We start from the raw sequence: 14,455 nt of genomic DNA, 5'->3' as shown, positions 1-14,455 counted from the left end.
AGGGGTTTACAACAAATGGATCAAAGGGAGGGCAAACACAGGAAACCAAGACCCATCTGTATGAAGCATCTCCACCTAGATCTTCCAGAACACAGGGCTGAGTGTTCTTGATGAAATGAATGGATACACTGTCGTGATAATGACCCTGTAGTGAAGACTGGAATGGAAAATTACAGTGTATAGGGTACAGAATCCATCCATTTCCATTTGCTGCTCCTTGAATTTTTTCAAGAACAACATGAGACATAAAAGAAATTTTCTTCTTATAGCAAGAGGCCACCCCAAGGAGAGTCTCACTAGAGAGAACCACTCTGCTATAAACACAGCCAAGGGGAAATTGTTTCAGCTGAAAAGACATGACCCACTGCTGATTTCTGCAGACCTGGCAAGGAGAAAACATGCAATCCAGTCAGCTATGAAAGAAAAGGGAGCAACAGATATAACAAACAGGGTGTTTATGCAAATCCCCCAAATAAACACCCAGCGTCAATGAGACAGAACACTGTTACCATCCTGAAGACCTGTCGCAAGCCTGGTGAAGAAGCGGGAGGTCAGAAGAGGTGTGGGATGGAGAACAATGTAGAGAGAGACACAGAAAGCTCAAGTGGTTCCTTAATCAAAGAGACAAGGGAGAGAAAGCACAGGAAACTGTTTCAACTGGAGCAGAGGCTAATGGGGCATGCTCTGATAATTAGGACTTTGTAAGAATTCACTAGGCCTTGACCAGTTTTCCCAACTGTGTGTCAGGAAGGAAGGAAGTCATGGTGAGTGCTGTGGTGGTCAGAGAAGGAGGCCAGTGCATCATCCATCTTTCTGTCATGATGGGAGACAGACACAGCTTATAGAAACCCCAGAGGGCTTGTGAAGCATGGAGCCTATTGAGGGCCATAGAATACATTCTAGAAGACCTCAGTCATATGGACTTCCATCCTCACGGCATAGTAGAGGTCAGTGAAGAAGTCTGAGTAGTCACCAGTTGGATCCAATCAAGCTGAGCTCACTCACAGGCCTTTAGGCATGGCAACCAGAGGTGGGCCACATCTCTATGTGTTCATCACAGCTTACCCATGGCTTAAGTCAGCTCACAACCTTCCTCTTAATGACTCTCTCCTCTTTCATTGATGAACTACCACCACTGATTTGAAAAGAATTGGGTGTGGACAACATATTCTTAATAAATCTTTTTTTTTTTTAAAGAAAGTCTAGGACAAGTTCAAGCAAAATAAAATGCAAAAGTGGCAAGGAACAAAGTTGACATATTTAGCATCAAGGCACAAGATACATCTCAAGATCAGAGAGTTGAAGAATGAACAAAATTGGCATCGAGTGCCAGGGTGGTAACAGTCGGTCCTGGGACAATGATTTTCAGGCACAGACTAGATGCTAATGTCTGCAACAAACTCAGTTCTTTGTAGGTTACTTGGCCTTGCCAAAAATAGTACTTGGTATCACCACTTTGAAATATGGGCAGATGTGTGGGCAAATGATTCTTCAGTGGGCAGTTCACTGTTTTATCTTACAGAGAAGCATATTGAAATGTCTATGGACCCACATTTTATCAATTTTTCTCCCTTTCTATTCCATTTCTGTACTGTGGAAACAGATGAAGATGACTTATTGAATTCGGATTCTCCAGCAGTCAAAGGGCACATCTCAGAGACTATCCAAACCCAGCTACTACACGGCCTCTGTGATTGGTGATGAGAGTCATCTATCGATGTTTGGATAATTCTACTCTAACACTAAAATAATCCATTTGTGCCTGCGGTCCGTGCATGGGTCAACTTGTTTTTCATTTTCAGAAGATCCTACTTCAATTGATCACTGAGAAACACAGTCAAGATGTAGAAAAAACTTCCTGATGGGGAAAAAACAATGCCTACTTGAGATCATGGGCACAGCCTCCAGTCTTCAAGTGAGACAACATGTTTCAGGACCCTTTCAGTTTGAATTATCTGTTTTGCCTTACAACATTTCATCATTTCCTCTGCCCCTACCAAATATGTTGTGTTTACTGAAAAACGTGTAGCTTTGTGCAGATATGACTGCCAAGCAACTTCGACCTTCTAGTGTCCTCTTGAAGTATGTGGACCACTCATGAATTCCAAGGAGGAGAGAACAAGTTTGGAAAGCTGATAGCTTTATGTTACTCACATCCTCCCAGAGAAAACAACCTGTCTTCCTTTTAATGATGTATTACCTTTATGTACATTTCAGGTGATGAAGAGGAATAATACATACGTGTATATGTATCTTTGTGTATATGTACGAATGTGCGTATATACATATTTATGATGCAATCAAGAATCAACTCTTCATAGGTAACAAAATATAAGAATGATCAAACCCCTCATACAAAAAGATGTAGAATTTGCTTCTAAGCTTCACATATCTTACCATATGTTTTTCATCTATAGGTTATTTTAGTATCTATATAGTATGAATGCTATGTGAACAGATCTTTTGTAATTTAGAGAACAATGTAAAGAAAGATACTTTTAATTAATAAAAATTCCACACATAGAGTATCTGGTATGCACCATCTACATAAGATGCCTGTGTCCAAGATGAAGGGTCTTAGTTCTTAAAGCAACTGTGTAGCATACAGTCAGGTCTAGAGCATCCCACATGCATTGATAAACTCAAAGCCATTCCAAACATCAGCATTTTAGGTAAAAACGTCAAGCTCCAGCCCTTAAGCACCATGCACCAATGCAGAAGGCCACATGTCTTTCTTTTCTTAGCCACTAGGAGTTGGGATCTTTAAAAGCATACTTTGGCAGCCTAGGAAGCAGGACCACTGGACACAAAAAGAATAACAATACACAGAGCCTTGGATTCTAGTCCAAATTCTCCCACCGATTAACACAATAACTCTAAGAACTTAGTGTCAAAAATACTGAAATGAGATCATGAACAAGAACATTTTGAAAATTATGAAATGTCATAAAAACACAAAGCAACTCTTTCATTCCCTTAATAATTACTTTATGTTTCCTTTGTGTAGTCCCTAAATGCCACGGGGGAGGCAGCTGTGTCCAGACACAAGAACCGGCAACAAACAAGGCACTCTTGTTAGACGCTGAGACAATCAGCTATTTGTGTCTAAAATAATATTTATATGAAATGTATTTAAAGAGTTCTACAGTTTGATTTCAATAACACGTATTTCAAAGACAATGAAATGCAATGGATCTTGTTATGCTGCTTTTTTTTTTGCATCAGTAAAGATGGATTCTTTCCCCCACTTTAATGCATGTGGATACTTAGAGCACAGGAGCCATAGTGAGTGGAAAAATCTAGAAGTAAGTTAAAGCTCCAACCTTATTCAGAATCTGAAATCTCAGCATCTAATTTCCTTGCAAGCCTTAATCAAAGATTTGGGTAGCTTCTCATGAACTTGACTCCCTAGGCTATAAATCCCATGCCCTACTACATGGAAGGTTGCTTGCACTTGACCCAGCAATGCCCAGGGAGAAAAGTTGTCATATTTATTATCCTGAGCTCAGCAGCCAGTTGAGGAATGTTCTCACTAGAGGAGAAGTGGGTGCAGGCAGTAGCCCCCTGCAGGCTCAGCCACCTCCTTCCAGACATCATATCTTAGTGGCTGGGCCATATAGCACACACAACTTCTCAGGAGACTAGGAACAAACTGAGCTCAGTCAAAACGCTTGCATTTTTTGCATTTTTAAAATGTCACATTTTCACATTGTTCTTTTTATTACAGGGAGAAGGGAGACTTTGTAATTCTGTGCACATTCTCAGAATACTACGGCACAAGCAAATTTATTAAAGTATTTGAATTTTCCTTATAAATTCATGACCACTAAGAAAAGCCTAAATTCCATTCCTCAAAAGAGACCCTATATTTTAGACAAATGGAAACATTACTTGTCTCATATTCTAGCATCTGTCAGCCTGGAGATCTTTGGGATGTCTGACATCTGAATTCAGAGTCTGCCCATTGAAAGCACTCTTGGTATGCTTTCTCCAGTTCTTAGACATTGTCCTACTTTCTTTCTATTATGTGTCCCGGGTACTAGGCTTGGGTTCCTCACTGGATAGTAATCATTCCAGTGCACATTTGTGGGAAGAAAAAGAGATGTGAACAAAGGAAAATACTTTTTTGGGTAGGGAGATAAGGCATCCTTTGCTATCACTTCCCGGACCAGGCTACAATGCTATTTATTCTAACATGTTAATGAGGCTACCACCTTAGTCTGTAATCATGAGTTCCTATCTTACCCACTTTCTGATTTTTTGGTTTTGTTCTATTTTGGTTTTGTTTGGGGTGTTACTTTTATACCAGGATGTCCCAAATCTCCCAGGGACTCTAATGTGCCTAACTCAGCCTCTTCAGGAATTAGAATCATAGGCAGGAGTAAACTCAACAAGCAGTTGCATGAACTAAATTCGGTTTCAATGGAACATTGCTTTTTAAAACTCTAGACAAATTCATCATTATACTTAATGTACCCTAAAATAAAGTATAATTGATCTTGCACATAATATATAGTGTATGAAATGTATCTTCATTTGTTTTAATATATGTCTTAAAGATCCAACACACACAGTTAGAATTCACGTAATTACCAAAATTTGCCATTATTCTTAATCTATTAAAACCTAAATCTGTGAAATATAATACAATGACTTGATGTAAGTGCATTTGTTTTCCTCATTTTCCTGATTTGTATTAGCAAAACTTAATTTAGTGTATTGACAATTCGTCCCTTCATTGGATCAGGGGTATATTACCTACTAGGCATAAATGTTACTATTCTAACAAATTTATTTAATTTCTAAATACAAAGTTAACCATAGGTCACAGCTGGAGGTGAAACATGGACTGGTGGGTACAGTTGTGCAATTTCCATAAGTAGCAATAATGCACTAGAAAATGAAAACTAGCTGAATGCTTTGATTAAGGCTTGTAGACTATGCTGCAGAGACACCCAGAAACCCGTGCCTCAACAGGTCTTGATGTTGTTTTCTAAATCACAAGGGCCACATAGTGAATTAGATCCAGGAAGAATAGAATTAACTATTAGCAGTTTTTGAAAGTTTGTGCGCTAAATATGTAAATAAATTCCTGGTGCAATAGAAAATACTTCAGGGGACAGGAAAAAAATGGACAATGCAAAAAATTCTGATTTGTATATATTGAATAAATGAAAGAACAGATTCCTCCAAAAACATCTGGAGCAAATTTGGTTATTTTGGGTTGTCATGGCATTGTGGGCACAGGAAGGCAAGCTGCTAAACCTACTGTATGAAAGGATGTCCCCTCAAAAAGACATCTTCCCCATCGTGAAAAGTGGTGCAGGTGATAAGCTGAATAGTAATCTTACTGTGTTAATTTACTCATATAGTATTGCTAACTTCTACCCTGTGTGCCAAAGGGCTGCAGCAAGGCACCAGAGCCATAAAGAAACCATTGGCACAGCTCATGGTCCAGGGCTGGATGAGTAACAAAGCTTGACAGGGCAAAGACAGATGACCACAGGGATTTACAAGACTGATAACTTATGGGGCATCAAAGTTGTGCACTAAGAGTTGAGCCAGGCAGGCCAGGAAGAGTGGTCGTGGAAATAGGGGACTGACAGGAGAGAATTCTCAGGGGAGAATAGGGTTCTCCTGAGTCCTGAGGAGAGTCTGAGGTTAACAAAATCTAAACCAAAATCCACATTTACAGACACAGACTCAGTGACATGTCATCAAAATCCACTGCAAGGTATCTGATTACTGGCACAAATCTAAGACACAGAAGTTAAGAAGTAAGAGAAAGTCGCCAAAATCAAAGTGAAGATAAAAAGGAAAGAGAGGGAAAAAAAGGAACAACCCAAAGGAAGAGAATGTTTACCTAGGTTACCAGCCAGTGCCCAGGCCTTCTAGAAGGTGATGGTGTCACCATGCAAAGCACTGTATTAAAGCTGAAACCATGGCAAGGAAGTCCAGTGTGTCCACCAGTGAACAGTGACTTTCTCTATCACTATCCCCTCCCCATGGAGCCTACCTGCCTCAGTTTATTGCTTCGGATACAGGGTTTAAGGGAAACCTATAAGAACTTTAGGAAAAGGTGCCCATCCCCTCAGGACAACAACCTTCCCTGGTAAGAGGAAGATGATAACATGCAAGATTCAGGAAGCTTCCAAGGTTCATGACCCCACTCCCTGAGGTTTGGGAGATGTTGGTTCATGACTCCTCAGGAAAAGTCACATAAGAGAATGGTTCATGCTCTGAAAACCTGGCTAGTGGAGATAAATACCAGTTCTATGACACATCCACTGTATGGAGCCTCAACATCGCAGGGAGGCCTTGGCCACCTAGAACTCATATCTCCAAGCATCGCTATGGTTTATAAAACTCACTAATCAAGTTAGAGAGTCGTAAGGTATGTTTTATTTATACCATTATACACCCATTTATTTGGGAGTATTTCATATTCTGGTTCTTTGCAACCTGGAGCTACTAGTATAGTTTGGTAAATTTTTAATGATGTAGCTCAGAGGTTTTCTGATGATTAAATATCCTTTGATAAGCAGTGTCTATCAATTTCTAGATTCTTTCCACTACTCCGTCTCCCTTCTCCTCTGCCTCCTTTTTCTAATTCTCTCTCTCATCCCTCTCTTCCTCCCTCCCTCCCTCCCTCCCTCCCTCGCGCCCTCCCTCCCTCCCTCCCTCCCTTTCTATATCCATGTATTCTACCCTGGCTAAGTTTATGATTTATTACCATTACTTTTTCTTCTGTCCCTAAGATTTTCATCATCTCAGAACCATTCTCCTAAGGGGCAGGAAGCAAGCACTATAAGCGGAGGAAAAGACAAAGCATCTTACTCATTGACACACAGATGAGAACCTCTTGCTACCGCTCACTCTCTTTGCTGGATCGGTCCTCATGCAACTCTGCCCCTCTGCATGTACCCACATTTCCCCATGAACCAAAGTGCCATCAGCACTGGAGAGGTAGAGCCTCTGACAGAACGAAGGCAATTAACCTGTGGAACCGCTGTAGGACAATTTCCTCAGGAAACAAAAGACTCTTTTTCTAAAGACAGACGGAGTTCCTGGAAAGATAAAGTTCTGTGCATGTTACCAAACGCTAGTTGTGTGAGAGGTCTGCATGTGAACATGGGAGTGGACGCCCATCTTCAACTCTCAGTGCTCTGTGCATGAGAGTTTGGGAATGTAGACTTGAGCTCTGATGGAGACAGAGCAGACCATCAAGAATATACCTCCCGTAATTTTGATGCAATGATTTATTGAGCAAATGCCCAATATTTGTTTGGTATATACAAGGCCCTACACTCCTGGTGCTGCAAAACACAAGATAATACAAGTATTCAACTACTTTCTGTAGTTAACTACAAAATACAGAAGAGGCATATTAAATACTAGTTGAAAATAACTGTCTATATTTTCTAACAATGTTACAGTTCATTTTGAATCTTATATAGTGGTTCAAAGTACAAGTTAGGTCTCAGCTTGCTTTCTGTCCCTCTGTGAAATGCCTGTTTATTGTGACTCATTTCCACTGAATTTTGAAATATGAAACATATCCTCTTCACATACACCTCACTTTGCAGGGAACCAGATATGATATCAATCCTCAGTGCATGGTGGGGGATCTGTACACTGCTCTGTCCTTACCTTCGATTTGCCCTTGCTGTAACAGGCCTTCTTGGTAGCGTCATCACACTCCCACTCCACAGCCTGCAAAGAGATCAAACAAAAGTTAGGGCTTTCAGGACAGGTATAGAAATAAGAGGGTCGTGGTGGCTAGATTAGATCACATCAGCTCACCCTTGTGCCAGCTCCTTCAGTCCGGCATAAAATTAATACCAAGCACAAGGCATCAAGTCATGGGCTTACATTCGACTTTCAAATTAAGACATTTGAGAGTTGCCTTCTTAGAGTCTGCTTCATAGTCAAACTAGCAGTACCTTTAGACACAGTTACTGGGAAACAAGATTGATTACTTATGGGAAACAAGGATAAGCTCTCAGCAAAGGAGACCATGAAACAGAGTCACCTGAATCATTCCAAGCCACAGAGCTTAGCGCACAGTGTGTCATGCAGCATCAACACTCATGGATAGTGCCAGGGATAACTCAGCATATCCTAGCTATCTCAGTACTTGTATATATGCCAGTCAGGGTATGATTGGTTCACACGCAGAACACTGGTTTTCAATCTCCACATTGCCGCAACTAGCTCTATTTAAAATCATGATGTTTAATACTTCACAAACTTTTCCAATCTAACCCATGCTGGTCAAGTTGTCTGGTGGATTAACACATCTAGTCACAAAGAGAACTGTGAGACTGAAGATGATAATGATGGTTTTGAAGACAGAGGTGATTTACAACTTAAGTTTATGAGTCACTTAACAACAGTTCAAAGATTAAATTATTGTTCTTTTCTTCTATTTTTGTGCTATGTAGACTTTTACGTTGGAAGGCTCTGTATTTTTTCATATCTTCTTGTTATAATTTTTTTCTAGCTGTTAAAATTAGATTTCTGAAGATTCGGTTATGGACCAGAGAAGTTATTTTTCAGGAAAACTTATGAGGAACAATCTTTTTAGGTCATAAAATGTCAAAGAAGAAACTACACTCAACCCAATATAAACCAAAGTCAAATAACATGCAGGAAAATACTGGCCTCCACCAACTGCCAGGAAGAATTGTTTCTCAATTCTCCAAAATCTAGGAGAATATAAGGTCAGACTGCTGTTCCCAAACACTGATACCCAACAAAGGTAGTCATAACAACTGTGTGCAGGATGGCTTATCCTTCTCAATGAATATGAGACTATGAGAAAGTAATCCACACAGAACCCCCTTGGTGCTCCTCCAACAGGAGCTGTGGTGTGACTGTTTATTATGATCGTGTGGAATCATATAGCCAGTATCGAAGACCTCGGATAAGAGCGTGTGTTAAATCTGAGATCCTTTTCTGGGTCAGTGTGCAGTGGGGGCAGTGAAAGTGTAGCTAATCCGTGTCTCATGAAAGGACTGCCTTGGAGTCCATCCAGCATGACAAATATTTCCATCAACAGTGAACATACCAGCACAGTGATAAGAGCTGTACATACCGCACTGTGACGTGCAGATTCCAAAAATCAAAATCAACTCAGTTACCCCTGTGTGACTTTTAATATGCTCCTTTCTTACATCTGTTTATAGAAAAATCTCTGTTGCATCTTTGCTCTTGTTTAAATATAAAACAAAATCAATGAGCTGGTACATTCCTTTAGCAACAAAGAACTCATTACGAATTTAAGCTTATATTACCAAAGGGATTGATGTCCTTGAATACAAAGAGGGGTTCTCGTTATCCAGCTATGAGCACATCTGTATGGAGAAACACCTCAGCAGAGGGGGTGCTCTCTATGGCTCTTGTTGAGTTGGTGATGTTAAAATAAAATGTTGGGGAATGGAGAGTGCTATGTTAGTAGAGTGCTTGGTATGAAAGCAGCGCAGAGGGGCAGGGGCTTCAGCACTGTTTCAGAAGCCAGGGGTGAGGGTGCTTGCTTACAGTCCCAGTTCTGAGGAGCTGGCATCAGGCAGGACTGCTTGACTGCCAGGTGGTCTAGCCTCACCAGGAAGTTCCAGGCAAGGTAGAAAGCATGTTGAAAAGGAAATAAGACCCACCAAGATAAAGACCTCCTCTGCTGAAGTGTTTCACCATACAGAAGTGCTCATAGCTGTATAACCAGAACCCTCTTTCTGTTCAATGACCCACTCAGAAAAACTATGCCCAAGGATGCTCTCTCTCTCTCTCTCTCTCTCTCTCTCTCTCTCTCTCTCTCTCTCTCTCTCTCCACCTTCTCTGTCTCTCTTTGTTTCTCTATCTCTGGCATACACACACATACACACACACAGCGGGGGAGGGACCTACATACATCTCATACATGGAGACACACAAGACATATATGTTGATGTATGTCTGACAAGAAGGATGATGAGTTTCAAGCCTGCCTGAGCTGGAGAGGAATCATGCTTAGGATGAGTGACCTGATGGGACGTCAAACTGAGAGCTGAGGATGGAGCCCTTGTCTACCAAGTAGGAAACCTGAGACAAATGGAAAAAAGGGAAAATGTTGATAGTCTCCTGAATAAACATAAGAGATCTGGGCAGCAGGGTGAGCCCCAGGATTAAGAGAGAATCTGAATCAAATGCCATCAATGTTCTTAGATCTCGCTGCTGCTGCTGCTGGTGCTGGTGGTGGTCGTAAACAAACAGCTTCTCAATTCTAGCAGGTGCTCAAGTACCCTTCGTATTTTCAAGATAAATATTGGCCAAGGACAGGGAGTGAAAAGAAATAGCAAAATAATAATAATAATAATAATAATAATAATAAAGACTCTGAGTTTTTCATAAATATTTGATTACTTTGTCCCGAATACTGAAAAAACAGCTACTACTCACACATGTCTATTAGACCAATAGTAAAACAGGACACATTGATGCTTCTCTTTGAAATAGAGGGGAAGCTTCTGGGGGTTCTTCTCTATCACCAGTCTTTCAACAAGACTCAAATCCAGGATTAATTAGAAAGCATGGCTGTTTAGCCTTTCTATGACTTCACATTATTCGTGAAGAGAGGGAAAAGGAGATTATATATTAATGGTGGGGATTTACCCAGAGAAGATAGTGGGGAACACGGGTTGGCAGGCATTGCAGAACTATATAAAAACGAAGTTGGACAGGAGACTTTTCTAGATTTATACAAGAGGATTAAGAGTTCTGGACTAATCTCATAATCTCAGTTTTCTTTTTGTTCACCAAACTAGACTTTGCCTTGTTGGTCTTCTGGCAGCTACGGAAAACATGTTTTCATAGGAGAAAACCAAACTGGTTAGTGGAATTATCTTGCATTAGATTTTGCTTCTCAAAGTTTCTACTCCTTTGTTTAAGCTCAGGTTCCCATGGAGTTCATTTACGTCCTTTCTTGTAAGGACCCATCTTTGTCGACGAAAGACCTTCGACTCACACTTAATTCTAGTCTGACTGAAACGGGTTATTTGTATGTGTATCATTATTTTGGACCAAAGCCCACAATTGACTTAGGAAATGTTCTATATACTTGCCTTCACATTCAGTCTGACTATGTTTGTGCCCCTGCCACCTAACCTATTCTTCTGCCAGTCAAAACAAATGCTAAGGCCTTGCACATTTCCAGTGTCAGTACAACTCAGTCATACATCCTCAAAATTAAAAAAAAAAATCTTTACTTTTTGCTACCTTTTGTCTTTTCTACTACAGAAGAGACAAGAAACATGAATATTCTATTATTCAATGTTTAATGTTCATTAGACATGTCAGAAGCAAAGGTAAAACAACAATAGTGGTTACTTGGATACTCAATGAATCAATTATCTTGAAGATCTACATTTATAAAAACTTAGGTTTGCTAAAGGTAGCCCATTTTTCTATAAAGTCACATAAATATCTTTCGTGCTATTAAATAGATTTAAGAGTTTCACTGTGGTTTCTTACATGATGTCTTTCTCATTTAATACTCATTAAATAGCTACTAAGTATACTACATCCTGCTAGATGGAAGAAGATAGATAATATGTGTGCAATAAATTTGTGAAATAAAATTATCTCAAACTCTTAAATAAAAGAGTTTACTGCATGCTTGAGCAGAGTACACAAGAGCATCTGCATCCTTTTCCTGGTTCAGTAGCTTCATGGTGGTGTATCTCAAGTCCAGTGATCTGCATGGGTTTACAGTATTCTCAGTCCATCTTTGGCAAGTGGCAGTGCTACAGTCACATCAGTAGAGAAGCATACAGGACAACAGAATACTGATTTTAGAACTAGAGGAACCCAGGGATGTAAGAAACAATCTGTTGTTTCACAGTAGACTATAACACGTCTCGTCATTCTGCAAAGGGACACGCTCCAGTCATGACAAATGAAGCTGTGATCTCAAGAGTAAGTCAGATGTTGGGAAGAAAAAGATTGGCTCTTTTTATGTACTTGTTCCATACATATAAATCCACAGTTCTCGGAAGTGTATAAACAAAGCTGTGTATTATCACATTCCACAGCAAGAGAAGTTAATTAGATGGGGACGAGCAGTGGTGGATGCTTTTCATAACAATGAGGAGTACAACATTTCAGGCAGATGGGCCACTGCTCTTTCAGCAGATGGCTCTGCTAATTAGATACTGGCAAAAGATAACATTTAAAAAAACTAGTTTAATTACACAGCACCAAAAATTAACAACCACCTGAGGGCTTTGTGGGGGTGTGTGAGGTTTTCATATGTTTGCATTCAAATTCTTATGTCATGTATTTCCGTGACACACTGGAGAGTGTTACATTGTTGTCACCATTATAAACAAATTGTCTGGGACTGTGGGGGCCATACCTTTGTTCAAAACAAGCAAAACTCAAATGAAACTTGAAACTAGTGTGGATTTCGCAGTGTCTGAGTAGATCAACATTCTAGCCAACCTTGAATATGGTTGTCTTCACTACTTACTTTTATTTGGCAGTTATGTCTGTTCCAGAGTGATATAAATCTAATTGTGCAGAGGTAAAATGTTTTATTCATTTTGGGAGAGCTGTCCAATGTTCAACATTGTCTTTATGTCTTACGTAGAATGCGATTGTTTTCAAAAGAATCCATAGCATACTTGCCTTCCTGATTATGTCAAACAGAGACTCCAGTTGTTTCCCATGGGCAGTTCCTCAAAAATCATGAGGCTGGAATGGAACTAATTTTACTACTATCTTCTTACAAATCTCTTTTTACAAAAAACACCCTAATATCTTGTTTTTTAATTCTTGCTGAACTAACATCAATATGCAAGTCAGTGATATATCTTATTCTCAGAGCTCTTGCATGTATTAAAATATTTTAAACCAGTAGATATTGAGAGCTTTATTGTTTTTCACATAATACCAAATCAAAGCCACTTGGATAAATACATAATGGCTCCAAACACGTTACATGTTCTTTGTGTATTTGTTTTCTTAATTAGTATAGATAACGCTGTAGTTTTCTGCAGGCTGTATGGCAAGCTGTGTGATTTTAACAAAATAAATTTGTCCTCACAGATTTGGAGGCTGAGCGTCTTAAATCAGGGCAGTAATGGGGTGCTCTGTCTAGGCCACCATCCTAGCTTTTAGCATTGAAAAGGTCTTTGGTATTCCTTGGCTTGCACTTACAACAATCCTCAGATAACACATGGTCTTCTGTATTTGAAACAAAATTCCCTCTTCTTGTAAGGTCACTAGCCACTGGATCAGAGCCCAACACAAACGAATAATGACAACTTCATACTAATTATAGTACATGTGCAAGATTTATTTCCAAATAAGGCAACAATTTGAGATTCGTGGTGGTTTTGACTGGGGTGACTAATAGTAAACCCAGTATCATGTCACATTTGGACTGACAATGATACACCAATAAGGGCCATTGCTCTGGGTGAAAGTAGTTCCCAAGTCTAATGCAAAACATGACAATTCTTTGAACTTGGATGCACTAGCTGCAATAGAAGGGGGACTTTACACATTTATCTTACTTAGCTGTCTGTAATCTATGTGATAAGTACAATTACTATAAGATTTTGGATGAAGGTATTGTGTGGGTATTTGCCAAAGTCTCACTGATTTCAGGTGGTTCAGTAACACTGAAATTTCATGGCTTGGATTTGAGCCTACCCTGTCCTGCTACTAATACTGTCAAGTTAAGTGCTTCTTGGTTATTTGACTCATGTGGTTTGTTTCTCTTGGCTGTGATTTCAGAAAAATACATACCTGAAGCATACAAATTTGTGCATGTCTAAGGTCAGAGCTATTGGCATTCAGTATATATTAATCACAAAATCCATTGATTCACATGTCATAAAAGGTATTCATTTTTAAAACTCTGGACCTACTCAGAGAACAAGTATTGATTTTAAGCAGCCCGTGATTCATCTAATGCAACAATTGCCTGGCCAGGGTGTGACCTACAAAATCTAGGCTGGTTTCAAGAACTCAAACACAGACTGAGGTCTATTTCTTTGTAGATGTGAGACCCCATCATTGCTATCCACATTCCAACAGCAATAGAACCCAAAATATCCAGAACATTCTATCATCTTTCATACTGCCTCTTTCCATTCTACTCCAGGTGGCTTATGGTTCTTAGCATAGCATTGAAAGCAGCCCGACAGCCTGGCTGTAGCCTGTGGACTACCTGACCTCACTTTCTGGAATTGCCTTCTCAGGGAGCCCATATAGCCATGGCCTATGCCTCTTGAAAACTTATGGCCAACTCTTTATAATCATAAACATGTGTAAACTTCTGTCTAGGATGGGGATTTACTTTAGTAGTAATAAATTGTGCAGCAAGTTAGACCTTTGCTTCACTGGAGAAAATAAAAAAAACCAACAAGCCCTAAATCCCAAAGACAAAAGTATCAACCTGTCTTTCCTGTCCTCC

General features: G+C 39.8%; 1 protein-coding gene across 1 annotated transcript in view; it reads right to left on the bottom strand.

The window, feature by feature from the left end:
- Positions 1–14,455, bottom strand: part of Sema5a (semaphorin 5A) — a 433,461-nt gene that overhangs the window by 150,422 nt on the left and 268,584 nt on the right. Inside the window, exon 6 of the mRNA XM_028767632.1 lies at positions 7,651–7,713. Within this exon, the coding sequence (XP_028623465.1) occupies positions 7,651–7,713 (63 nt within the window). The remainder of the gene's footprint in view (positions 1–7,650; positions 7,714–14,455) is intronic.

Source organism: Grammomys surdaster, unplaced genomic scaffold (assembly GCF_004785775.1).
Source record: "Grammomys surdaster isolate TR1022 unplaced genomic scaffold, NIH_TR_1.0 174, whole genome shotgun sequence".
Taxonomy (NCBI): domain Eukaryota; kingdom Metazoa; phylum Chordata; class Mammalia; order Rodentia; family Muridae; genus Grammomys; species Grammomys surdaster.
Note: the sequence above shows the minus strand (reverse complement) of the source record. Positions and strands in the feature narration are given on the sequence as shown.